Here is a 24,638-nt window from a genome sequence, read left to right as displayed (position 1 = left end):
GTTCAACCCTCTCCATCTCCCCAGCGCCTTTTAACAGTGGGCACATCAGGCTCAGTCTTCGGGCCTCCTTCTCTTCTCACATCTTTGGCATCTACTCCTTTGGTGATTGAGTGTCATGGTCTGTTTGGGCTGCTATAACAAAATACCAGGGACCGGGTGTCTTATAAACAACAGAACTTATTTCTCACAGTTCTGGAAGAGTCACTATCTTCTGAGAGCCCACTGTCTGGTTACAGATGGTGCCTTCTACCTGAAACCTTTACAAGATAGAAGGGATGCGGGCGCTCCCTGTGGTCTCTTCTCTAAGGGAACTAATCCCGGTAGTGATGGCTCTGCCCTCCTGACCTAATTTTCTCCAAAGTCCACAATTCCAGGTGCCATCACCTTGGGGCATTATAATTTAACATGCGAATGTTGGGAGCACACAGACATCCAGAAAACCATCCCCCCGCAGGGGTCTTATCCGTGGGTTTAAACACCATGAGCTCTCCACTGGCATCTCCGCAGTGAGCCTCCATCTCATACATTACACTGCGCACTCATTGTCCCCACTGGCTGTCTGAACAGGTGTCCCCAGCGTAACTCATCTAGAACTGAGCTGTGGGTAGTGTTTCCCACACCTGCCCCTCTGGCGTAGCTTGCTGAACTCGATCGCCATCGTCCTAGTGGCTCAGGCCCAAATCATGGAATCTCTCGACTCATTCTTGAAAATCTTTTGTCTTTATCATCAAAAATATTTCCAAACCATCGTACACCACTCCACTACTGACCCACTACCTTGGTCTAGGCCACTGCCATCTCCCCTGGACTATTGTAGTTGCTCATAATCTGGTTTCCCAACTTCTGCCATTTCACCCATCCAGTCATTGCCCCGTGCCACAGCCAGGGTGGTTCTGGAAGTTAGTTCCTTCAGTGAAACCGAAGAGGTTGCTAGCGTATTTGGAGGTATGGTGGGCAGGATTCTAAAGATGGCCCCCAAGACTCCTGTCTTATGGTTAGTTCATCAGACTCTAGGTAGTGCCGTGAGGGGATTTTGCAGAAGTAATAAAAGTCCGGAAGTAATATGAGGAGAGTGTTCTCCAGCTGGTGTCAGAAGAGGAAATGTGGTAAGGACTTGATGTACCATCGCTGGTGTGAATCTGGAGAGGCCATGTGAGCAGGAACGCACGTGAACTTGAAGAGAAGGGAGCAGCTGACCGCTGGCAAGGAAAGAGGACCTCAGGCCTGCTCTGCAAGGAGCTGGGTCTGCCAGCAGCCTGAGTGACTTTGAAGCAGGTTCTTCCCCAGAGCCTCAGGATAAAGAAAGAGTAAATCCCAGCTGATACTCGACTTCCCCCTTGTGAAGATAAGAGCCAAGACTTGGGAAATAAGGGCGAAGAATTTTCCAAACGTGATGGAAGACGTGAATAGTCCTTTGTCCCTAAGCAGAGAGCCCTGCAGAGGTCTGGGTGTCTGACCTACAAAACTGAGATAATAGATGTGTTGTTTTAAGCTACTAAGTTTGTAATTTGTTACACAGCCATAGAAGCAAATACAGAGAGCATCTTTAAAAAGTCACATCTGAAGGCTTCACTGTTGAAGCTTGAGAAAGACCACGCTAACCTTTTGTTTCCTTCCACCAGACTATTCCTAAACCCATTGCCCTGGAGCCGTGTTTTGGCAACAAAGCTGCTGTCCTCTCAGTGTTCGTGAGGCTCCCTCGAGGTCTCGGTGGAATCCCTCCTCCCGGGCAGTCAGGTGAGTAGATGAGGGGGTCGTTTTGGGTGTGAGGGATCCTTCTCTTTCACTGAGAGCTTGGGCTTGAAAGTGATACTGCGTAGCGCCTGCTTCAGGCCTGAGGATTCAGTGAGGTGAACCCTTTGTAGGTGGTATTCCCCAAAACTCTGCTGGGCGCACCCTTCCTGCCCAGGGGAAAGTGCAGACCCCCTCGCTGTGCCAAGTCCTCAGCCTCCCAGGAGCGTGGGTGCTTCCGAGCACACCCTCCTTTGCCCCAGTGTCTCCGGCCCCTCTGGCTCTGCTTACCCGCGGCTGCCTCTCTGTGTGGGCGTTTCCCTCTTCGCTCCGTGTGTCCTCCCGGTCGCCTCACCTCCTCTCATGGCCTCCAGCCGGCTCCTCCAGGCTGGTGATTCTCCAATGGGTGTTTCCAGAACTACGGCATCTCATTTGCTTTTTTCACTCTGTTTTAAAAATAAGGCACAAAATGGCGATTATTACAAGTGAAAGGAGGTTTTTCAGAATTGACTCACCATTCCACTGTCCAACATCCATGAATTTACACTATTCTGTTCCCAGCCCTTGCTGGCAATTTAGTTGGAATGTTTGCATCACTCTTATTTTTATCCTTTTGTCATGTAACTTTCATAAACATTTTGCAGCTTTACTACATACCACTTTACCAATCTCTTTTACACCGTCCCATCAAATACATGACTTATAATTTAGCTAAATGTTGTTGTATTGTTGAGCATGAAGGAACGACGGAACACAGTTTGGGAAATATCTTGATTAATCATGGCGTGCTTTGGAGGGATGCCCCAGACAATGGGAATGCTGTAGACAGCTTTCGATTGAGATGGTTCTTGGGGTCAGGGCTGCCTCAGTCAAAAACACCTTGTGTCATGAGGAAAGTGTGGCCCGGAACCCTTGCCCCGCCCCAGAGGGCTGCTCAGCAGAGCTCCCAGTCAGCTTTCTTTCCGGTGGGTGGTCTGTGTCTCGGGGGCAGGCCTTACCAGGGTCCCTGTAGGCTGGACCAGGCTAGGATTTGCTGCCTTCACTTCAGAGGGCATCGGCTCCATTTGCCTTCCTCCAGGGACTCCATGAGCTGAGCCCCCACCTCGGCCTTGCCCGTGTTGAGGGCAGGATGACCCGTTGACCTGAAGACTCTGGAGTGGGGTCTTTTGCCACCTGATGGCAGGGTGCCAGCTGGGATGGCGAGGAGGTGGTGGACCCGCAACACTGTGGCCTTTTCTGCACCAAGCTCTTCCTGACGCACCCCCTCACTGGATTCCTGATGGAGGGCTGCTCACAACTTGAGACCCCCAAAATGGGACCACCCTCCCTTACCACCATTTTCTACCCACACCCGCCCCATTGGAGAGTATGTGCTTCCCCAGACTCCAGAGCACTTGGCTCTGCCTTTGGTATAACAGTTACCACTGGTGTGGATTCTCCACTGAATGCCAGGCGCTGACCCTGGCACTTAAAAGCTCCCCGCTCCCCATCCCCCCATTTTGTAGGCTCAGTGAGGTGAAGTGGCAGGTCCCCCAGCGTGGCTCCTGAGGACCTCAGCCCGACTGAGCCTGGGCCAGCCTTTCCCTAATGAACATCAGCCAGTGGTGCAAGTGCAGAAAGGAGAACAGGAGAGTGAACCACCTGTCCCTAAAGCAAAGGGCGGGGGAATGAGCCAAGCAGGACTACTTCCTTTCGCTCACTGACTCTCCATACAAGTCCTGTGTTTTTATTCCCTGTTTTACAGATGAGGGAACTGAGTCCCGGGGAGGATTAAGGCCCCTACTTATTCCAGAGTCTGCCCTAACCTGTGTCATGATATAGATGTAAAAATCACTGGTGCTGGCTGGGCAGTGTGGAGTGAATCTGAATTTCACTGTAAACAACACTGCTTTTTCTTGGTGTCCTTTTGGAGACAGGCAGGAAGAGTGTAGTGCTTAGTGTGTCTGCAATCATATTCAAATGCTCCCAGCAGCAGGCAGAGCTCTGGCTTGACCCATCTGCTGAAAAGCAAGCCACGCCTCTTGTGTAAATGGTGGGGAGAGGCAAGGACTGCATGTTTCTCTTTGCATAATGAAACCCTGAAAGAATGTACGGGAACTAATGAAAGCCATTTCTCAGCTGGAGAGGGGAAAGGTGGAGGGAGGGCAGAGTGGAAGTTAGACTTCCCTACACACTTTATTGCTTTATTTATTGCACCATGGGAATGTAGACAAATTTTTTAAATTATCTTTAAACATAAAAGCAAGCTGCTCCTTAACCTGTGTTCCCTCCGTGGGTTCTCCCAAGGTCTCGCAGTAGCCAGCGCCCTGGTGGACATTTCTCAGCAGATGCCAATTGTGTACAAGGAGAAGTCAGGAGCCGTGAGAAACCGGAAGCAGCAGCCACCTGCGCAGCCTGGGACCTGTATTTGATGCTGGGACCAGGGACTCTTCGTGAGTGAGCCAGTGTGGCGAGTCGTGGCGTGCCGGAGCCGTCTGCAGGGAGGGGCAGGCCGGCAGGCAAGAGGTGCTCCGCAGCGCGGAGCCGGGCCGGAAACTGGAAACCCTCCGACTGGAAACATCCGACTCATCTGCATGTTCACGCGCTTTCTTTGACAGTTTCTCCATCTGTGCTCCAGCACCTAACCTTCTGTTTTTGCATAGGGAATGATCGACTTCCACATGTCTGGGGTGGTCCACGTGTTGCTGGAGTAGGCCTTAGTGGAGCCGTGAGAGAGCTGGGAACGACACTCAGGTTTACTTGTGGGAAGCTGCTCTTGGGACTGTCTCAACTGCGCACAAAACAAAGATGCGGCGTTTGCGAGTAGACGTGCGTCATCGGTCACTCTGGGACACGGTCTCTTCCAGACGAGTCGGATGAATGAACTTGTTTCATCTGAAGCCTGCTGTCTTTGAAAGAAGATGTGCTGCTTGTTCTTGCACGTTTTAGGCAGATACCTCTCTTCCAAGAAGTAGCTTTTTCTAGTTGAGAACTAATAACGGTCCATCTCCTTTGAATCACATTAAACTCAGATAGAAGGGGGCTATTTTAAATGTCAAGGTCAGCAGTGATGCTTAGAACGTAAACTGGTGTAATAGGTAGTTTTCTAGAGCAACGTGATTAATTTAGTCTAATAAGTCCGTTTGAAATTCCTCTCTCTCACATACACACACACACACATAACACTAAGTGCCTAGACTTTAAATAGATCTAGCAATTGGAAAGTTAGTAAGCCTCAGTTTTTACTTCCTAATTACTTCATAATCACATTCCTACATTCTTATAAAATTTAAATAGCTTCCATTGGCAATCTGCTTTTTTTTCTAAAATGTACTTTGCAGCCAGGAAAGAATTCTCACCCCAAGAAACCTTTATCCCAGCAGCAAGGACTGAAAGGAAAGCAGAAATGACCCAACTGTAAAAGCTCCTATTTGTATTGTTGTCAAAAAGGACAGTGAGCGTGATCCCCACAAGCCCCCATGCCCCCGGGCAACTCTAGGCCTGACGTCTGCTTTTCAGCCTTTCTGGCCGCCTGCTGCCTGGGCAGCACAGGAGAAGGGACGCACCCACGTCACAGGCCTCCGTGGGGCAGAGAAGAGCAGGACAGCACCCGGAAGAGCAACCCTGCCTGCCTGCAGCCTGCCGAGGGCTGGGGGGATCGCACGCCAGGAGACGGGCAGCTCCCACTGTTGCTGGCAGAGCCTGCCCAGAGCCTGGAGAAGGACCTGGAGCTATTCGCCCTCTCTCCCCGGGAGGGCCCGGGCTCTTCATTCCTCCCCCTGCAGACTCGGCTGCTGGCCGTGGGGAGGGCAGTGAACACTAAGAGGATGAAAAGCACATGGGAAAATGGACAAGGAGGGAAAACTCTGCCACATGGAAAGTGACCAAGCAGGGTGGGACAGCCCCTGCCTTTCTCCCAGGGCGCCGCCGGGCATCGTGCTGTCCCGTCCGTGGTGCTGTCCCCTGGCATCATCTGGCCCCTCCCAGGACCTCTCTTGTGCTTCAAAACCTGGGGATGGACCTCTAGACAACAATGCTCAAGTTTGTGAATTTGGAGAAATTAATACTGAAAAGAGCAAAAACTGCAGCATTTCACCTCTAAGTGCAGTGCCTAGAGAGGGAGTATTGTCTCTTCCCAGGTACGGACCTCACTCCCAGGAAGAGTTGCCTGGAAAGATGTTTTCAAAGAAGCTGAACCATAAGATACTGTCTGGTACACAGGACACCTCTACGTTGAGACTCTTCTCAGAAAGCTGTGTTTTCACCTCACTGTTAAAGAGCAGATGGTTCTAGAAGAGACCTCTTGAAGCTTCCCACATCCCTACTCCAGGTCACGGCAGCCACAGAGAGCCTGCCGTGGACTGGCCCTTCCCCTTTGTGATCACCATGAGGCCTGTTGGCCAAGAGGGAGGCAGGGGAGAGGCTCCTCGCACCGGGAATCCTCGCTTGTTCTAAGGAGCCAGCGTGCCCTTGGCCAGAGCAGTCTCCTCCCCACAGTTGTCCCACAGCCACCGGGTCCCATGCCTTGAAATAACATGCACCGAGTCCCACAGCCACCAGTTATCTTTTATTTACTATTTCCTAAAAGAGAATGTTCCGTTTGAGAAAGGGAGGAAGGAACCAGTGAAGTGTAATTCTGCGCCAGCAGTGGAGCACAGCTGATTCCACCTGCTTCTCCTCTGCTGCCCATAGCAAACAGCTTCCTCGAGGCTCAGGCCGGAGGAAGGGCGCTCAGCTTGGAGCCAGTCACCGGGAGCGAGGCAGTGTCTGCCTGCCGCAGGAGAGCCCTGGACGTGATTAGGGCGGGCTGGACAGCATCGATGTTGCACTTGTACATAACTCTCCAGCAGCGTCCGGGACATTCAGACATTCGGAGTAGACATGAAACAGGAACCTATCTCAGTGTATTTTTATTAAATGTAATGGTGTCTGAGTTTCACCCCATGTGTCTTTGTGCCATATACTGGGTATCCAGGTTCAGAGAAGTCTTCCAATTCGGCCCCGAAACACGGAAAACACAGCCAAGAAGGGCACTCCCGTCACACCAGTGTGTTCAGATGCACCTGGCGCTGACTGGCTAACTTGCATCACCAGTCTGCACACACGTGGAGACTGGCGGCCAGTCCCTGTGGGTGGCAGCATGTGAGGAGACCCGGACAGCAGTGGGGCCTGTCCCTGGCGTGGGCGCTGCGAGTGCCCCGTGAGCCTCACCGCCTCCGGGTGCTTGGGTGTGGGCGGGGACAGCCAGGCCTATCCTGAGAAACGTTGCTTGAGGTCTGTAAGTTCAAAGACTATACCTGGAGAAATCAGATTTTTCCAAAAAGGGGCTTTCAGGCTGCGCTTTGTTGTGGTTTTATCTACATTTTAATGATCATTTCTGAGGACCACAGTTTACTATACCGGAAACCGGCAGTGGGAGTGGCGTGGCTAGTTGTTGATACACAGCTCCTGTTTTCCCCATGGCGAACCACACCCCCCCTGGCCTCCTGGCCTCCCCTGCCCGCGGTGTAGGGGAAGCCTGTGCCTCCCTCTGGGCATCACCTCCAAAAGGCGGGAGAGGCGTCGGGGGAAGGCAGCTCATACTCCCCTGGGCCCCCTCCCCCCGCAGAGGCCAGGCAGCTCTGGACAGAAGACAGGCAGCAGAAGGAAAACATGAGAAGGTATGTGGGTGAGGCCTGAGGCACAAGATCAGAAACACACTAGAAAACCTGGGGCAAGTGAAAAGGCCAGAGGACTACCGGAAAAAGACATTTTACCTTTCGGTGCCAGTCTTAACCCCTGTGAGGGGAAGGCGTGGGAGTGATTCGCTTCCTTGGGTGGCCTCGCCCTGGCCAGGAGCGCCTTCGGTGCTTCAGTGTCGTGCGTCCGTCTGTCCAACAAGTGCTCCTGGAACACTTGCCACGAACAGCCTGAGCGCACTCCGGGGCAGCGATGGGGGGGGGGGGAAGGCAGCTCAAGATTATGGCAGAATCCAGCTCCCAGACCCACCGTCCCAGGAGACCTTTTCCTCGCGGTTTCTGTGAGAATTGGCTGGCTGAGCTCCGACCCGGGAAGGCAGAGGGTCTGTCCTTGGGCCACCCACCCACTCTGTCCGAAATGTTTACCCAGTGTACCAAACTCGGCCTCAGACCTCAGGGCGACGGTTTGTAGGTGGCCCCCCAGGAGACATTTCCCGAGTCCTGCACACCCTCGCCTGCAGGGAAACGATCGGGAGAGAAGAAAACTGGCGCCTTCTCTTTTAGTGGCAATAATGGGATCGACTTCTGGTAACTGAACTTGTGCACAAAACATTCTAAACACTAGTGAAGCCTGTTTCATTGAACTAATTCTGGCTCTGGAAATGTTTTGTTCTGTAGTGATTTACGGTTTTGTTTGTTTGTTTGGATTCAAGCTTAGTTTGTTAATATGTATAATTTAGCACCTGTTGCACTCATGTAAATACGGAGTAAGTATTGTAAACTATTTCATTGCTGGGGGTTGTGGGTGTTATACATACATTTAGGACTGCAATTTTTTGGTATTTTTTGTATTGTAAAATAACAGCTAATTTAAGCAGGAACAAGAGAAATAACGGAGGTCTGTGCATTTTAAACACAAATGTGAAGAACTTGTACATAATCAGAACTAATCCTATACTACAAACTTCCTTCTAAAATAAAAGTAGATCTGGTAAAAACGTGGGGTTTTTTTTTCTGAGTCTGATTTTGACTTTTTTGTTTCACTTTTTACAACTTGGTCATTAGAGCCTTAAGGGGAAAAAAAGTTCAGAACGGTTCCCAAATCTCAGACTCCCTCAGAGGCAGCACTTGGCCGTTGAAGATGAAGGTGTTAAACCAACAGGGCGGCACTGGGCACTTGTGGGGGGACCTCCTAATGTCCCCACTGTACCTGTGCGCCCTCAGGCCTCCAGCATTCCTCCTCCCCCCGGGCTCCCGAACCTCTCTGGGGTTTCCAAACTGCTGACTCTCAGGTGTGCTGGCAGGTTCCTGTCCCCTGGCCTCAGCACCGCCATCAGTCTTGAGTTTTTGATGAAGTTATCCACACACGTCCATTCACACCGTCTTGTCTGTGGGCCTTCTGCCTGCCCAGCCCCACTTCATGCAGCTCCTCTGGGCTCGGAACACTCCAGTGCCCCGGGGCAGAGGGTGAAAAGCCCAGAAGGGTGAGAAGCATTGTGAGAATTGAGAACATCAGAGAAAGCCCAAGGAAGGACAGTGGTTCACACCAGGGAGGGTGCAAGGCCCCAGGGGGTCTGGGAGATGGGGGTGGAAGTGCCCCCCAGGCTTGGACCTGCGCTTGGAGGAAATCCTTTGGACCGGTGGCTGCTGCAAGGTGGGGGTGACCGTTGAAGCGCCTGCGGAGGGCTGTGGGGCCTTCGAGGGCTCCCAGCAGGATGAAAACCTGTGTTTCGCAGTGGTGTGGCAGAGACTGCTGTGTGCTCACCAAACCCGTGCTTTTGCCTAAGGACGCTCAGGTCAACGGCAGCTCCCAGCTCCTGTAGCTAGGTTGCTACCATCAACAGCTGTGGCCAAAGACGTGATGTCTGCAAGTTCCAATTTGGGCACATATTGTGCTCCCACTCAGGATTCCCTGGGGGATCAGGGTCTGAAGGTGTTGGGGGGAGGTGTGTCCTGAGTCACCACGGAGAGGCAGGCCACCTGGGCAGCAAGGGTGGAGTGCTGGTGTTGGCTTGCATCCCTGAAAAGCACCCCTCTACTCCACTACCCACCGAGATTTGCGGCTTGATCACTTTTTACAGCTTTTCTCACTAATAGACAAATTGGTACCTTGGGGTGGAAGGCAACTGCAAACAAAACCTAAAACACGTGACATCGGCTTAGTTAGGGGCCAGGTGGCAGGCAGACACAGCAGGCAGGACAGCTGGGGCAAAGCACCTGGTAACTTGGAACGCAATCTGCATGTCCTCTGCGCCTTTTTTAGTTCAAGGGGGGAAAGCTGGAAAAACAGAATGTATGTGTTGGTTGTTACTGACTGCTTTTGGCAAGGTACCACAAGAAAGAGTTGAGTTCCTGAATTAGTTTACAAAGGAGAAGGGAAGGGAGTAGAGGATTCTGAAATCCAGAGTCTTAGAGTCAGAAAAGCTAACTAGTCTTGCTTCTAGTCTCCATACAGTAAGAGGTCCCTGTGAACAACAAAGACCTGGCAACATTCAGGGACTCTGCTTCCAGGTGAAAATCAAGGGCAGGATGTGTCCTTCCCTCTGGAGCCTCGTTACTTCAAGGCCATTGTCTGAGGGAGAGGCGCATGGGTGAGGGAGCAAAGGAACAAAGCCAAGTTGAGAATCGTGTCCCGGGAAGAAGCAGGTATGTCGTCACTGGCACTGAACCTGCACCGGAAAAGGAAAAGCCCAGGTTTTTGAGGGAATTGTGTTGCCAGAGAAACTGTTCGACTAACCTTTAAAAATGAAGGAAAAAAAAACCCCCAAACCCTGACTATTGAGGAAGCTTAATCAGAAGCACCTGTGTGCAGGAGCTGGCTGTGGAAGCTCGGTCTGAGGGGAGCACGACCCAGGGCCACCTCGGATGGGCCCCACACGGCAGATGTGGGCCTGGTCGGGAACTTCCCCCACCAAGGCCGCGCCTAGCAGGATTTTAAAATTGCTCTAGAGGCTGGAAAAGTTGGCGCCTGTACTAGTTGCCGCTTTCAGGCTGCAAGATGCCCAGTCTGGGGCTGCAAACCCTGCCCCGTCTGAGACCCTGCTGTGCCTGCCCGGAGGTGATGCGTGCCTTGTGGAGAAAGGAGAACACTGCGGACACCTACTTGAGGCCCACAGGGAGTGCGTGAGAGCCCTGGATTTAAGATACGAAATGGTCTGCTCTGTGAACGAATAATTCCTGAAGAATGAAGATGATTGAATAATTTGGGGAATTCTTTAATGAACTTTGATAAACGGAAAAAGTGTAATTTTTAAAAAAGGAAATTGCATGGTCAACAATAAAATTGCTCTAGACCAGTGTTGGCTGTGTCTGCCTGGCTCAGCAAGCAGCTGGGTCGTGAGGGTGTCCTGCCCGCCCATGCATTATGTGGGGGCCAGGGGGTTCACAGTGAACAGAACAGACGATGATCCCTGTCCTCAGAGAGTTTACAGTGCAGTGGGGGAGACAGATGACAGTACAGTGTCAGATAGTGAGTTCTGTGAAGCAAGGTAAAGATAGGGTTGGAGGTAGAAAGTGCTGGGGGGATGGCTGCCTTACATGGTGGTGCTGAGAAGGGACCGTTCTGATGTGACGTGGGAGCAGAGCTGAATAAAGGACGGAGCTGGTGTGGAGGGCCAGAGGTGGCAGCATCCCAAAAGCAAAGTAGTTGGGCACTGCAACAGCAATGGTAGGAGCTGGGGCAGGCAGGGGCCCCGGGACAGTAGTTTTCAGCTGGCACAGGGCTGCCCCCTAGGGGACACTTTGGAAATAGGTGGAGGCAATTTCAATGACTGCATTGAAGAGGAAGGGCCTGCCGGTGGTCATCCTGTGACACACACGGAACTGTCCCACCGGACAAGGAATTGGCCCGCATTCCACTCGATTTTCAAATGTCTTGCTGGATATTTGTGTATGTGGCAAAATGTTTCTAAATATTTTCGTGTAGAACCCAATTACAAACTCAGTATGTGAGAGCAGGTTCAACATACAATCCGTTTTCCAGAAATCCTACTATTGTGTAAATCAAGGGGCGGCTGAACTTTGTTTTCTTCATACCTTTTCCAAGATCTGGTCATCATGTTGGAAAACTCTGTCACCAGCAGCAGCGTCCTTCCTGGTGACTGAGTCCCCAGCCCCGCACACCCGTGTGGGTTGCCTCTGAGCAGACACACTCGGCAGCCCTGTGTTATTGGCTGTGTGACATGCCTGGCAAGAATTCCCTTCCATCCTGTGTTGCCAACTCAAGGGACTAGACCAGGCGACCCCACTGACTGTGTGACACTTTCCACACAGGCAGCAGCGGTCAGGCCCACCCACCCGCCCTGGGGGCCTTTATCCTCATTTGCTCCACTCTGGTCTCTCGAGGGCTCAGGTTGTGAGGTTTATGTATTTTCTTCTCCTGTGTGTGTCCTCATCTTAATTTCCCTCCCCGCATCTTCTGCCCTGGACTGGAGGCTCCTTTGGGTGTGGGGTGACACATCCCTGGCAGAACAGCTCCCTGAGAAATCCTCCAGCTCAGGCCTTCCCAGCGCTGCGGCACAGAGAGGCAGGGTCGTGTCTCTGCCTCCTTTCACGGCCTCCTTTCAGGTGTGCCAGACTCACTAGCCAGTTTCTGTCCAGCTGGGGGATGTCTCCCGAAGCCCAGCAGAGCCCCTGTCCTTCTGCCTCTCTGGGAGTNTTGGCCCGCATTCCACTCGATTTTCAAATGTCTTGCTGGATATTTGTGTATGTGACAAAATGTTTCTAAATATTTTCGTGTAGAACCCAATTACAAACTCAGTATGTGAGAGCTGGTTCAACATACAATCTGTTTTCCAGAAATCCTACTATTGTGTAAATCAAGGGGTGGCTGAACTTTGTTTTCTTCATACCTTTTCCAAGATCTGGTCATCATGTTGGAAAACTCTGTCACCAGCAGCAGCATCCTTCCTGGTGACTGAGTCCCCAGCCCCTCACACCCGTGTGGGTTGCCTCTGAGCAGACACACTCGCCAGCCCTGCGTTACTGGCTGTGTGACATGCCTGGCAAGAATTCCCTTCCATCCTGTGTTGCCAACTCAAGGGACTAGACCAGGTGACCCCACTGACTGTGTGACACTTTCCACACAGGCAGCAGCGGTCAGGCCCACCCACCCGCCCTGGGGGCCTTTATCCTCATTTGCTCCACTCTGGTCTCTCGAGGGCTCAGGTTGTGAGGTTTATGTATTTTCTTCTCCTGTGTGTGTCCTCATCTTAATTTCCCTCCCCGCATCTTCTGCCCTGGACTGGAGGCTCCTTTGGGTGTGGGGTGCCATGTCCCTGGCAGAACAGCTCCCTGAGAAATCCTCCAGCTCAGGCCTTCCCAGCGCTGCGGCACAGAGAGGCAGGGTCGTGTCTCTGCCTCCTTTCATGGCCTCCTTTCAGGTGTGCCAGACTCACTAGCCAGTTTCTGTCCAGCTGGGGGATGTCTCCCGAAGCCCAGCAGAGCCCCTGTCCTTCTGCCCCTCTGGGAGTTTTAGCGGCAATATCCACACTTCTGGTAAAAATGAGCTGGGTCTGCCCTGGCTGGTGTGGTTCCGTGGATTGAGTGCCAGCCTGTGAACCAAAAGGTCACTGGTTCAATTCCCAGTCAGGGCACATGCCTGGGTTGCAGGCCAGGTTCCCAGTTGGGGGCACACAAGCAACCAATCAATGTATCTCTCGCACACAGATGTTACTCTCTCTCTCCCTTTACCCCTCTCTAAAATTAAACAAATAAAACCTTTAAAAAAGAATGAGATGGTTCTGTGAAATTGGTGCCACCTGGCTCAATGAGGGAGGGGAAAGAGGGGCGGTGGGCAATGAGCAGTTTCCATACCGACCTTGTACCTTAGCAGCCTCCCCAGCCAGAGTGGGCATTCATGAACCGTGCAGTTTCCACCAATAAGTCAACAGAAGCTTCCAGCACCTGCCTTCCTGCCTCCCTCCCAGCCCCCAGCCACCTGCCAGCTAGAGGCTCTATGTTGACAGCAGCTAACAGAGACCCAGGCACAGGGATGAGGTCAGTGCCACGACCACAGTCTTCCTGAGTGCAGGTGACAGGGTGACAGCAGCCAGGCTACCTGGGAGGACACTCGGGTGCAGACGAGCTAGGCAGGACCTCTTCCTGGTCGTGGGGGTGGCAGCCAGATGAGGAGTCTGGCCAGACTGAAAACCACGTGTGAGCCAGGACCTTCTGAGGTAGAAGTAACAGAAACCAAACTCTGACAACCTCAGACAACTCCGTGAGTTTCCTGGGGCTGCCTTGACAAGTTGCCCAACCTTGTGGGCTTTAAACACAGAAATGTCCTCTCACGGTTCCAGAGGCCGGAAGCCTGGCATCAGTGTGGCCGGGCTGTGCCCCCTCCAGAGGCCCTGGGGTAGAATTCATTCCTGGCCTCTTCCAGCTGCTGGTGGCTGCCCGCGTTCCTGGCTTGTGCCTGCCTTACTCTCGTCTCTGCCTGTGTCTCGTCTCCCTCTGCCTTTCTCACATAACGATTCCTGTGACTACGTTTATGGTCCCTTCAGATAATCCAGTATGAGCACCTCCTCTCAAGACCCTTAATTTAAGCACATCTTTTGCCATATTGGGTGATACTCACTCCTTTGCCTACATACAAGGTAACATCCATAGGCTCCATGGCTTAGGATGTGGACATAGCTTTGGGGCCACCATCAGCCCTCCACAGCAGCCAAACCCTCAGTCGACTGGCCCAGGAGTGGCCAGACAGTGGCCTTCACAGATGAAAACACCTTGTCCCTCCTCCTGGCTTCTCTCTGCAGAGCTGGCTGCATTGATGCCCCAGACAGCCTCAGGCCCCCCACATGAAATGTCCACTCTGGGGAAAAACAGAAAGTCAGGCAACAGGGTCCTGGGACCTTCCATTTTCTCCCTGCACCCAGGAAGGGAGCCTCTTGGCCACCACACATGGATGTTAGAGAGGCTCAGTCTGGTTAAACCTGAGTGTGTCCGCTTGCAGAGATGGACTGAAGGCGGACCATCAGCTGCCATGGAACGGCTGCGCGATTTCCAGCTCGGTTTTGCTCACTTTTATCTTTCCAAACGTTTGAAAGGTATATGCCTATATTTTACTCCATTTATCTGAGTAAAACATGGAGTAAGAGAGTTTAACACACTCTCACACAAAGCAAATTATTCAACATATTTAATTCCGCATTTGGGCCACCATGCAATCAATCATAGTGAGTAGGGCAAGGTGATGCTTTCGCTTGCCCATCTGGCCCCCAGTTCCTCCCACACACACACACCGTCTCCCCAGCCCACTTCCAGGTGTCCACTCCCATGCACGTGTAGGTGGTTGAGAACATTCCTTCTCCTTCATAAAGTGAGAACAGGTTGGACTCGCACTTTGCCCAATACTCCTCCTTTTTTCCACGGGAAAACTGCCTTCCCATTTCATGTGACCTTGATGGGCTGATGTCACTCCCCAGGACACTGAAAAAGGCTTATGACCCATGCTGGGACCAACAGAGTGTGGCCTGGGACAGTCCATGAATGCTGCAAATGCTACAAGGAGCGATCATAGACCAAGGGCTGCTGGAGGCATTCTTACCCACCCTGTGGTGACAGCCTGCCTGGCTGCAGAGGGAAGCCGTGCACAAACCAGCAGGGACGCCATCATCCGAACCCTAGAGAGAGCTGTGCCTGAAGCTTGAATGGCTGAGTCACGTGCCCAGGCCGGCTGGATTTCTGATTGGTTCACTCAGGAGAGTACTGGCTGAAGCTGGGAGGCTGGTCCACAGCTGCCTTGCAGAGTGTCTGTGGGTTTTGTGTGAGTTGCTAAGTACGCAGTCTCAGACCTGGAAGCTCTTTTTCTGGTCAGGACAGCCCCCAGGCTTTGGTGTGGTCTGTACCTAACTCACGTCTTAGGCCAGGTTCTCCAGAAACCGAGCCCAAGACAGGGATTCTCAGGCCCTGATTTACTGGAGAGATTACCCTCACAGGAACCTCTTAAGTGAAGGAGTCAGAAGTGGGCAGGGGAGGGAGCCAAGCTAGGATGCAGTCTCAGCTGGGATCAGGCATGAAGCTCTGGAGCAAGACTGGCACACAGGATCGTCCCCCTGAGGCAAGCAGGATAGGCCATAGGTACCCCACTCTCAGTCAGGGAGCAGAGTGTAACCTCACAGGCATTTCTTCTAGAGCTGTGTTTGCAGTCAGCATTCCCAGTGGCATGGGGATGGGTTGCATTGGCCAGAGCAGTCTCTGAGCAAGGTACCAACAGCCTCTGCTTCCATAGTCCCTGACAAACCTCAACCAGGTTTGGAAAGGGGAGCCCGAAGGCATGGGATCCCTTCACCCCTCAGAAGTCTCCAAGATTTTGAGGAAGAAGGAAGTGGACAGAGGCTTAGTACCTGGGCCCCATTATTTTGCCCCCTCCTCCCCAAACTCCTTTGCAAAATGGAAATTTGACACAATGCCCTTTGCATTCTGTGAGTCCACACTGGCCACACACATGGAGTGCTCACAAAAACCTTTGTGATAAATTGCCTTCAGCTCCAAGAAAGAATTCGACTCTCCACATGGAGTGAAGCAGGTAGAATATGCGGGAATAAAAACAAACTCCTGTCACCCCTTCTTTCAAGTGCCTGTCAGGGCTGGGTTCTGTGGGCACTGAGATGAGGCTTTCCTAAGTGAGTACAGTAGGTGACTCTGGGGCTCCCAGGAACCCCAGAGATGGGAGTATATCAGTCAGGACCTATGTTTGGCTGCAAATAACAGACACCTAGAGAGAAATTGCCTTTAACAAATTAGAGGTGTCATTTTTCTCACACAATAAAGAGTCCAGAGGGAAGTAGACTGGAGCTGGTGCAATGACTCAATTTCAAGATGGTGCCCATGTCCCCAGGCATTGCCACCAAGGTGTGGGCAAGAAGAGGGGAAGGTTGAGGCCAAAGGCTGAAGGGGTCAGTCAGCAAGTCTATTTCTGTTTAAAGAAATAGACTTGCGGCCCTGGCTGGTGTAGCTCAGTGGACTGAGCACAGGCCTGAGAACCAGAGGATCAAGGTTCAATTCCCAGTCAGCGCATATGCCTGGGTTGCAGGCCTGTTCCCTGCAGGCCAACTCCCAGCAGGGGACGCACGAAAGGCAACCATACATTGATATTTCTCTCCCTCTCTCCTTCCCCTCTTTAAGATATATAAATAAATAAAATCTTAAAAAAAAAAAAGAAATAGACTTGCTGGAAGCTTCTTCTCCCGGAAGCTTCATCTGTGAATGCCACTCATTCATTGGCCAAAACTGTGTCATAGGGCCACCCTAGCTGCAAGGGAGTCTGGAAATATAGTTTCTTTATCTGAGTACTAGCAGAGAAGAAAAAAATAGACAAAAGCAACCCAAATCCCTACCACTAGGACCTGATAATTTATTCAGTTTGGTATCTATAGGTGAGGAGAGAGCCAAGAATGGTTCTGAGACAATCTGAAGTCACACGAACCAACAAAAACACACCCTGTGGCTAACCATGGATCCCAAGACACAGATCACATGCAGGCAAGGCCAGTGCCAGTGTACATGGATTTATTGAGTTGTGGAAGCCATTCCTAGTGCTGGGTTAAACCATGGGGAAGGTCGCCATATGACCAGTGCAATGCAGGGGACTCGATTCTCACCTACTCTAGGTGGTACCCACCAACCAACATATCGTGCATGGGAAGCACTCCATCAACATTTGTCAGGGGGCACAGGTGATTATCATCCTGGGTGCTGCGTAACTGGGAGGGTGCCATGAAAGGCTGCAGTGTTAGAGGGGGTTTTGCCTACAAGTTTGTTCAGATATACTCCTTAAGGCATGATCTGGTTGGGGGGCTGGCTGATGAAATGTATAATTCTGGGAGTCTGGATGGTCTCTGACCTTCTCTAGGTTATCTGGAGCCCTGGTGAGGCCTCAGCTACACAGGTGACCCCCCTCCCATGCCTACCCTGTGGGAGACCCCAACTGTTCCAAGGTCTGTGAAGAAAGAGATCTACAACTAAGAAACCTACCGAAAAGAAAACCATGGCTTTGCAATCAGGCCTACAGCCTATACACCTCATTCCAGGGAACAGACACACAGGGTGTCCAGACCTGCAAAGGTCAAGAGCACTGGGGCCAACTTGAGAGGTCAACCAGTCCCTTTTCACTGGGGCAATAGGCCATGGAGGTGGCCATGTACTCCAGGCAGGATGGGAGAGTTGGCCATGCTGTCCAAGGTCTTCTGTCCTAATCAGAGCAGAGGCTGGAAGACCAGGACAGGGAGCATGGAGAGCAGGAAGCACCCCTTTAGGGGCCCAACTGCCGAGGACACCTTGGGGTGGAAGCAGAGTGTGGGCCTGAGGCAGAAGCTTGGCTCTGCTCTCTGCATCCACCCCATTCCAGGTCATTCATGTCCACGTAGGCCCCACTGGCATGGAAGGATGGAAGAAGCAGTGCAGGCGATGCCAGCTCACCACCCCCTACCTGCACCTACCTCCAGGAGGTTGTGCTCCAGGTCCTGGCGGGAGTCCTGATGGTCCTGCATGACTGGGAGCTGCCTGCTGTCAAAGGCCTGTATGGCACCATCTATAGAGGGAGAGGTCCAAGGAGATGGGCTTAGCCTGGAAACCCTAGCACAGGGGCCAGCTCATGGGGGACAAATGAGAGACCCTTGGCATCCTGTGTGGCCTCTCCCCATGAATGGCTGGGAAGATAGAATGTCTGCAAGGACTGGCTTCCAAAATGGAAGGTGCAGGGTGAGTAATAACAAAGTAAGGACAACTGTGCTACTGAGTGCCTTACAAACCTTGTAGTCTTCCATCCTCACTGGGGAGGGTGACAATTATCATTCCCATTTTAGGGATGGACACAAAATGGCTTAGAGAAGGCCTTCAAATTCAGCTCCCCTAACTCAGACTGGGCAGGGAACCACCAAGCTATTCAGACCCGGAAGGCAAGATCATCAATGACAGGAGCTGGCAGCGCCTAGGGAAGGGGGCTGGAACTGCCTCAAGTGGCAGAAGCAGGAATCTCAACTAGTTCCATTGCAGGTCCTCTCCTGCCCACAGGGGCACCAGCCTACACACCCCTAGGAGCCCACTTTGGTCTGACACCTGCTCTTCTGAGACAGCTGAGCAGATACCCAAAGGGGCAGGACGATAGCAGAGGACGAAGTGGGGGTACTTGCTGCCACAAAAAGCCGCAGTTTCCTCACCTCTACAATAGACTTCTGCCTGGCGGCATGGTAGAGGGCAGTAAGAGCCCACCGTTGTACCCCAGCGTCTCCTGGCCCCGGCCCCTCACCCAAGCAGTGGTTCCTAGTAAAGAGCTCCCGGAAAGCTTCGCACTCCTCCCGCCGGTTTCCGCTGGCTCCACAGTTGCACCAGGGCGCCACGCGTGCACTCGTGTTGTCCACGTAGTTGGGGGTGACTACGGTGCCTGCGGGAACCCGGAGAGCGGGTAATGGACCCACCCAGGTGGAGGAAGCCCGGGGGAGCCTCGCCCGCTCTCGGACTCCCGCTGTGCGTACCAATGAGGCCGGCGTAGGCGTGCCGGCAGCGGGAGGCCTGACCTAGTGGGCAGCCGTCGGGAACAGTGGGGACCGGTGCGCAAGACGCCTGGAAGGCCAGGAGGCGGGGCCTGTGCGGTGCGGCGGCAAAGCGATTTGCGAATGGGTGGCCCCGCCCCGCCCCGCCAGCCCCGCCCCCCTCGTCCCGCCTTGGGCCGCACCTGCAGACCCTGCTGTGCTCGCAGGCGTCTAAGGGCACCAGACAGGACGGCTGCACTGGGCCGGGCCCGGAGAAAGCGCAGGCGGGCACGAAGGTCTGGCGCCGGCGCTCGGCGCACACGGGATCAAAGCACGGGCAAAAGAGTAGTGCGTGGGTGAGCGCGGGCGATCCGTGGGCGAAGAAACGGCGCAGAGCGCGGCCGCATCGGGCGCGGGGACAACCCCCGGACGCGGTCCGACTCAGGCACTGCGCCACGTACTCGGTGCGCAGCTGCTGACACTGCGCGTCCGCGGTACACGCCTCGGCCGCGACCACGCATCGGTTCCGTGCGTCCGAGCTCGGAGACCCTGGCGGAGGGGTGGGCAGACTGCGGTTTTCTGTTCGGCCCACAGACACACTTGAAACCCCGCTCCGCTCCCTAAGATGGGGGCGCGCTCAAAACCCAAGGGGGCGGAGTGTGGCCGGAAGGTATGAACAACTGGCACTGACCAGCCTTCCGTCGTGTGGATGAGCGGCAGCGGGCTCTGGAGATTCCTGCAACACATTAGGGATGGATGGGGCGCCCCGAAGCTCCCCTAGAGGCTGAGGCCCATCCTCCTCAGGCACCCCTTCCCCAAAAGGGCCACAAGCACCCAAAGAGGATCCCTCGAGTCTCCTCCTATTTTCAAGAGATCCCCCTGACTTGGGAAACAAGGCTTCTGGGGACCTGACTAATGAAGACATCAGGAGTGGCCTTGAAAACAATGGACACTCCCCATCTTCTCTCCTTGGCAGGCTGAGCTTTCTTTCTTTCCCCTCCTCCCGCCTCCTTGACCCTTTAAATGGGTCTGTAGATTTCCAGTTCTCTCTCCTTCCTTATCTCCTCCACCTTCTCCTGCCCCCTGCCCTCTGCCACTGGAGCCTTTCCCCTCCATTCCCTTCTGGTGCTCCTTCTGGCCCGTCTAACTCATGCTGCTCCATCTAGACTCTGGATTCCTCCTGGTTCTGCCACCCTTCAGCAGCCAGGCTAAAGAGGGTCTCTTGAAAGGGCTGTGGTCACTGGAGGGCCCAGCTGCTAGGGCATGGATCTGAGAGGAGCCCTTTATGACAGGCCACGGGGCTCTATCCTGTGCCACAGGTCAGAGCTGGGGGCAGAGTTCACCTGCCACCACAGAGCCAGAGGGTGAACTCTGTGCAGATGTGCCAGGGGCCACATCTAAACCTGGCCAAGCAGTGGTCCCCAGAAGTTTGAGATTTGGCAGCTGCTACCTAGGTCACCAAACCAGGCTACCTCCCTCTGCCCCTCATGCTGTCAGACCCCGTGGGAGCATCTCACTTAGGCAAGAAGCCCTCTGGCAGGGCAGTTGCCAGCCTCACCCCTCTCACTGTGTGTGTGTGTGTGTGTGTGTGTGTGTAGGGGGTGTCTCCTGCCTCGGGGCTTGGAGCAGGGCCCCTCTCTGGCACTGGCCACCTCTTTGGGGGGCAGTGGTGATTCTTGTGGTGGCTTCCATGCCCACCACTCTGCAGGAAGGACGGGCAGACACTAAGGACTTGGAATGGATATGTGAGTGGAGAGGGTCGCAGGAGAGGGGTGAGCCCTCCCTTTTCCCCTTCTCCCTTCCTCTCCCAGCAAAGCCCCTCATGTCCCCAGGTCTCAGCCACACACAACAGCACCCAGTGTTTGTCCCCTAAGGTCTTGGTTCCACCTCTGCTCATTTGCTTACCTGTCTTTCTCCACCAGGATCACCTTACCTCATCTCTACCCTCAAAACAGCACATCTCAACTCCAAGATCTCCTCAGCCTTAATCCTTTGCCTGACTGCATTCTCCCCATCCCACCCGGTAAAATGACCCTTCCCTCCGAGATGCTTCTGGTGGGGAAGGGACAGTCTGAGCAGATGTAAACAGCAGACGAATGGCCTGGAGACACTGAAGATGCAGGGCGGGAACTCAGTACAAAACTCCAGGGTGGAGGGCTGGGGCAGGAGGAAGGGTAAGAGAGGTGGGAGAGGGGAGGAAATAGGAAAAGGAAAGTTCCTGGGGTAGGGGTACCAAGGTGGTACTTGAGAAGGGGGGTGGCTCCGCTGACCCGAAGGCCTGAGGCAGGATCAGTACAGCGCTGCAGAGAAGAGGGCCAGGTGTCCCTGCCCCCCAAGCACAGGTCTCTCGCTGGTGTCACTTCCTGCCTCCCAGCTTTTCCTGAAATCACCCTCTTGCCCTCTGCTCTGTTCCTGAGGATCTGGGACAGAGAAGCCAGGGTTCAGGGGTCCTGTGGCCACTCACTCAGAAACAGCCATAGCAGCAGCAGCAGCAGCATCGTGGGTTCCAAGCAGTGGGCCATGCCAGCCTGCAACAGACGAGAGGACAACACTGGGCAGAACCCCAGTGAGACAGGTGCCTTCTTCCCAGTGCTGCCTGAGCTGGAGCCCGTGGAGGAAACCCACACCCTGTGCTGACCGAGTCCCTCTTGCAGTGGCCACTGGGAGGAGCGTGTGCATGACTCCCCGCCCCCACTAAGTCTCCACCCCCAGCTGTGCCTTCAGGTAGATCCCAGAGCCACTGAATCTAGAGCCTGACTGTGTCTAGGTGGACCCCACCACAAGCTCCTCACCCCAGCAACACCTACACAACCACCCCAGAAGACCTTGCCTCTCCCATGCCAAACTGTTAACTTTGTGAAACAGCACTGTTCTTTTTCTTTGACAACTTAATTTTTAAACTTTTATTGTTAACTAATTTTAGACTTGAAGAAAAGTTGCAAAGATATTAGCGTTTCCTTTATGCCTTTGACCCAGCGTCCCCTCATGCTAACATCTTACAAAACCATAGTATAATTGTTAAAACTAAGATGTGAACATTAGTGCGTTTTTAATTTCTCCAGTTTTTCCACTAATGTCCCTTTCAGTCCAAGACCCAGTCCAGGAGCCCATATGGCACCCCATGGTCATGCTGCCTCAGCTTCCTGTAATCCGTGGTAGTTCCTCAGTCTCACAAGCCTGGTGCTTCCCATGTGGCCCTGCGTGCCCCCTCTTCTTGGGGACTGTACGTGATAAAAACTTCTTTCAATGGCATTAACCTCTCCACAGCAGCACTCGGTCCTCTTTGTAGATCAAAATCCCACCGATACAAAGAACACGGAAAGGGCTTTAGAGAACAGTCTCATTCAGCCTCTTGGGCTGGTGGAGTCGAGCTAAAGCAAGCCTGGGGGCGATGTGGGGTGAGGGGGGATTGCCTCTTCCCTGCTGCCAGTGGAGGGAGCAGACACTGGCAGAGACCCCCAGCTCTTCACACCCTCTGATACAGGGGTTTGCCACCCCTCCCATTAAGAGGTGGAGTTTTTTTTTTCCCAGTCTCCAGTACCTGGGCTGGCCCTGTGACTTGCTCGGGCCTATAAAGTGTTATGGTTGTTAACATGAGCTGGTCGTGAAATCTCAAGGGGCCTTGCAAGTTTCCAATCAATCTCTTGCAGGACGAGGTGTGAGAGGAACTGGCCTCAGGATCCCTGTGGTTTTTCCTTCTGCCTCTGGCTCCCACGTGGTTTGGCATGGCACTGTTACGGATCTGGTTTTTACTTGAAATGTTGGTATTTTATTCATCATAGATTTCCGGCACTAATTTTCAAAGTACTGCTTATCTTGATTATTTTTCTGCGTGTGCCCAAGGTAAGCTGGCACACTTATCTCATCCTAATCCTGCTCTCTTAGAACCCTCCCCAGCCGTCATGTGAACGAGGCTGGGCTAACCTGCTGGAAAATGAGACACACGCAGCACATCCTTCCCTGTCACCCCAGCCAACCCCTAGTCCCCCCAGGGCAGACCTGCCTAGCTGACCAGCAGTTGACAGCAAATGTATACGTGGGCTGCACTGAAACCAAATGAACCACCAGCTGAGTTCAACCTAATTTGCCAATTCACAGAATTAGTTGTTGTTTTTGAGGGAGTTTGGGGGGAGTATTGTTATGCAGCAACAGCTGACCGATACAGACAATCACTCAGCAACTCTTGAAGCAAGGGGAGAGAAAAACTGGCTTCTGAGAATGTTCCAAAAGACAGGTGAGCTGGGGCAAAGCGATCATTCAAGCAAGGCAGCACCATCCTTTGCCCAAGCCCACGTGAGGCCCTGACTGCCATCTGAGGCTCCACCCACCAGCCATCGCTCCTCAGGGAGCCCCATGGCGTTGAATTTCCATACAGAAAAGACTCACAGAGGCCCCTTGGTGCCCTTTCTAAAATGGCTCCCTCTGTCCCCTCCCAGGAAATGGAGGAAGGGCTCAGTAATGTTTGAAGTGAGGGGCTGCAGTACACCCCACCCTCCTCCAAATCCTCAGGTGCAGGACTACGAATGGGGCTGAGGAAGCATCTGGGGGACAAGACAGGACAGGAAGAGGGAGGAAGGAGGGTCCCAAGGACTGTGTTTTGCAGGGACCAGGCTCCAGGGAAGTGGACTCAATCAGCAATGTGGGTTCCCTGCACCCGGGCTCCGGCCCAGCAGTCACTGTGCTCCGCAGAGCTGAGTCTGGAGGAAGTGCATGTAGCCTGCGCCCTCAGGGTCCCAGACAGAGGCCTCTCCCAGTGCCCAGTGTGACCCCGCCTCCCCTGATGACAGGAGGTCTGTGACTACATGACCTCTGCTCCTTGGACTGAAGGTGTGAAGGAGAGACTGTTCCATGACATGACTGCTGCCTGACCACCGCCAGATCCTCTGGGTCAGAAGAGAGGTTGTTTCCAATAAACTCCCAGAGACTGCCACATGGTGTGATGGAAACCCACTTGGTCTTGCACCTGCCCGAGATGTGGCTTGTACATAAGTTCCCTTAGTAAACTGGTTACGACGGAGTTGCCAGCTGCTTTCTTTGGCCTCTCAGACTTGGAAGTTTTACATGAGAGATGGATTCTTGGGCTTGCATGATCCCTGGCCCAAACCAACAGGGACGGTGTTGGGCCAATTCTGATGAGGCTCCGGAGTGGGGTCCTGGAGTGGGTGGGGTGGAGGTGACTCAGGGAAGAAACTTGCAAAGCTGCCTGGAGGTGCAGGGAGGTCAGTTGACTTGCTGGCTCTGCCCCCGGTGGCCCAAGTGCCTGGAGTGGCTCTCGGTGTGCGCCTCTGACCAGAGGGTAGCTTGGCTTCTGGACCTGACCTGCTGAAAATAAAGTGGGGGCAGGATCATCCCCTGAGGACTGAGACCTGAGGCTACAGGTCATGTGACGGGAACACCCTGTGTTACCTCAGTGAGGACAGATGACCCAGGAAGAGTGACAACTTCTCCCTCCCCTGCTCCAGAGGCCTCCATGACAACAGCTTCTCCATGCAGGGTACCTCAGAACCCCAGGGTAGGGGACAGTGAGCTGAGGGGCAACTGAGTGGCAGTGGGTGGTGGAGGTCCCACATCAGGCTCCCCACCTACCTTGGGGTGCAGATAGGGCCGCAGGGCACAGGTTTCTCAAGGTGGCTGTTGAGCTCTGGCAGAGGTCTCAGTGTCTGGGAGCAACGGGTAGAGAACGAGCACTGTGAATGCAGCTGGCAGTGGGCCCTGGGGTGGGCAGGGCACGGGGACTCAAGGTGACTGGGAGCTAAGTGGAGAGGAGGGTGTCCAA

At 53.5% G+C, this 24,638-nt stretch overlaps 3 protein-coding genes across 9 annotated transcripts in view; 1 reads left to right on the top strand and 2 right to left on the bottom strand.

Annotated features, from left to right (window-relative positions):
• Positions 1-8,387, top strand: part of ATRN (attractin) — a 167,905-nt gene extending 159,518 nt beyond the window's left edge. For both annotated transcript variants that reach the window (XM_037051735.1, XM_037051734.1), the window contains exons 28-29: positions 1,623-1,737; positions 4,018-8,387. In XM_037051735.1, the coding sequence (XP_036907630.1) occupies positions 1,623-1,737; positions 4,018-4,142 (240 nt within the window). In that variant the 3' untranslated portion in view covers positions 4,143-8,387. The remainder of the gene's footprint in view (positions 1-1,622; positions 1,738-4,017) is intronic.
• Positions 8,388-9,441: 1,054 nt separating this feature from the next.
• On the bottom strand, positions 9,442-23,217 carry GFRA4 (GDNF family receptor alpha 4). The gene is made up of 7 exons (XM_037051770.1): positions 23,191-23,217; positions 21,327-21,390; positions 19,066-19,411; positions 18,866-18,975; positions 18,640-18,774; positions 17,831-17,922; positions 9,442-9,666 (listed from the first exon to the last, which is right to left on the bottom strand). Exons 1-7 carry the CDS (start codon positions 23,215-23,217, stop codon positions 9,457-9,459), a joined length of 984 nt encoding a protein of 327 aa, XP_036907665.1. The 3' UTR covers positions 9,442-9,456.
• The window catches only part of ADAM33 (ADAM metallopeptidase domain 33), a 15,687-nt gene continuing 12,841 nt past the window's right edge, over positions 21,793-24,638 (bottom strand). For 3 of the 6 annotated variants that reach the window (XM_037051736.1, XM_037051740.1, XM_037051741.1), the window contains one exon: positions 21,793-24,522. In XM_037051736.1, coding sequence (XP_036907631.1) covers positions 24,485-24,522 — 38 coding nt within the window. In that variant the 3' untranslated portion in view covers positions 21,793-24,484. The remainder of the gene's footprint in view (positions 24,523-24,638) is intronic. The other 3 variants (XM_037051737.1, XM_037051738.1, XM_037051739.1) reach the window with 3 other exon arrangements.

The sequence above is a fragment of the Sturnira hondurensis genome, unplaced genomic scaffold, assembly GCF_014824575.4.
Source record: "Sturnira hondurensis isolate 20B ecotype Veracruz unplaced genomic scaffold, ASM1482457v3 Scaffold0007401, whole genome shotgun sequence".
NCBI lineage: Eukaryota > Metazoa > Chordata > Mammalia > Chiroptera > Phyllostomidae > Sturnira > Sturnira hondurensis.
Note: the sequence above shows the minus strand (reverse complement) of the source record. Positions and strands in the feature narration are given on the sequence as shown.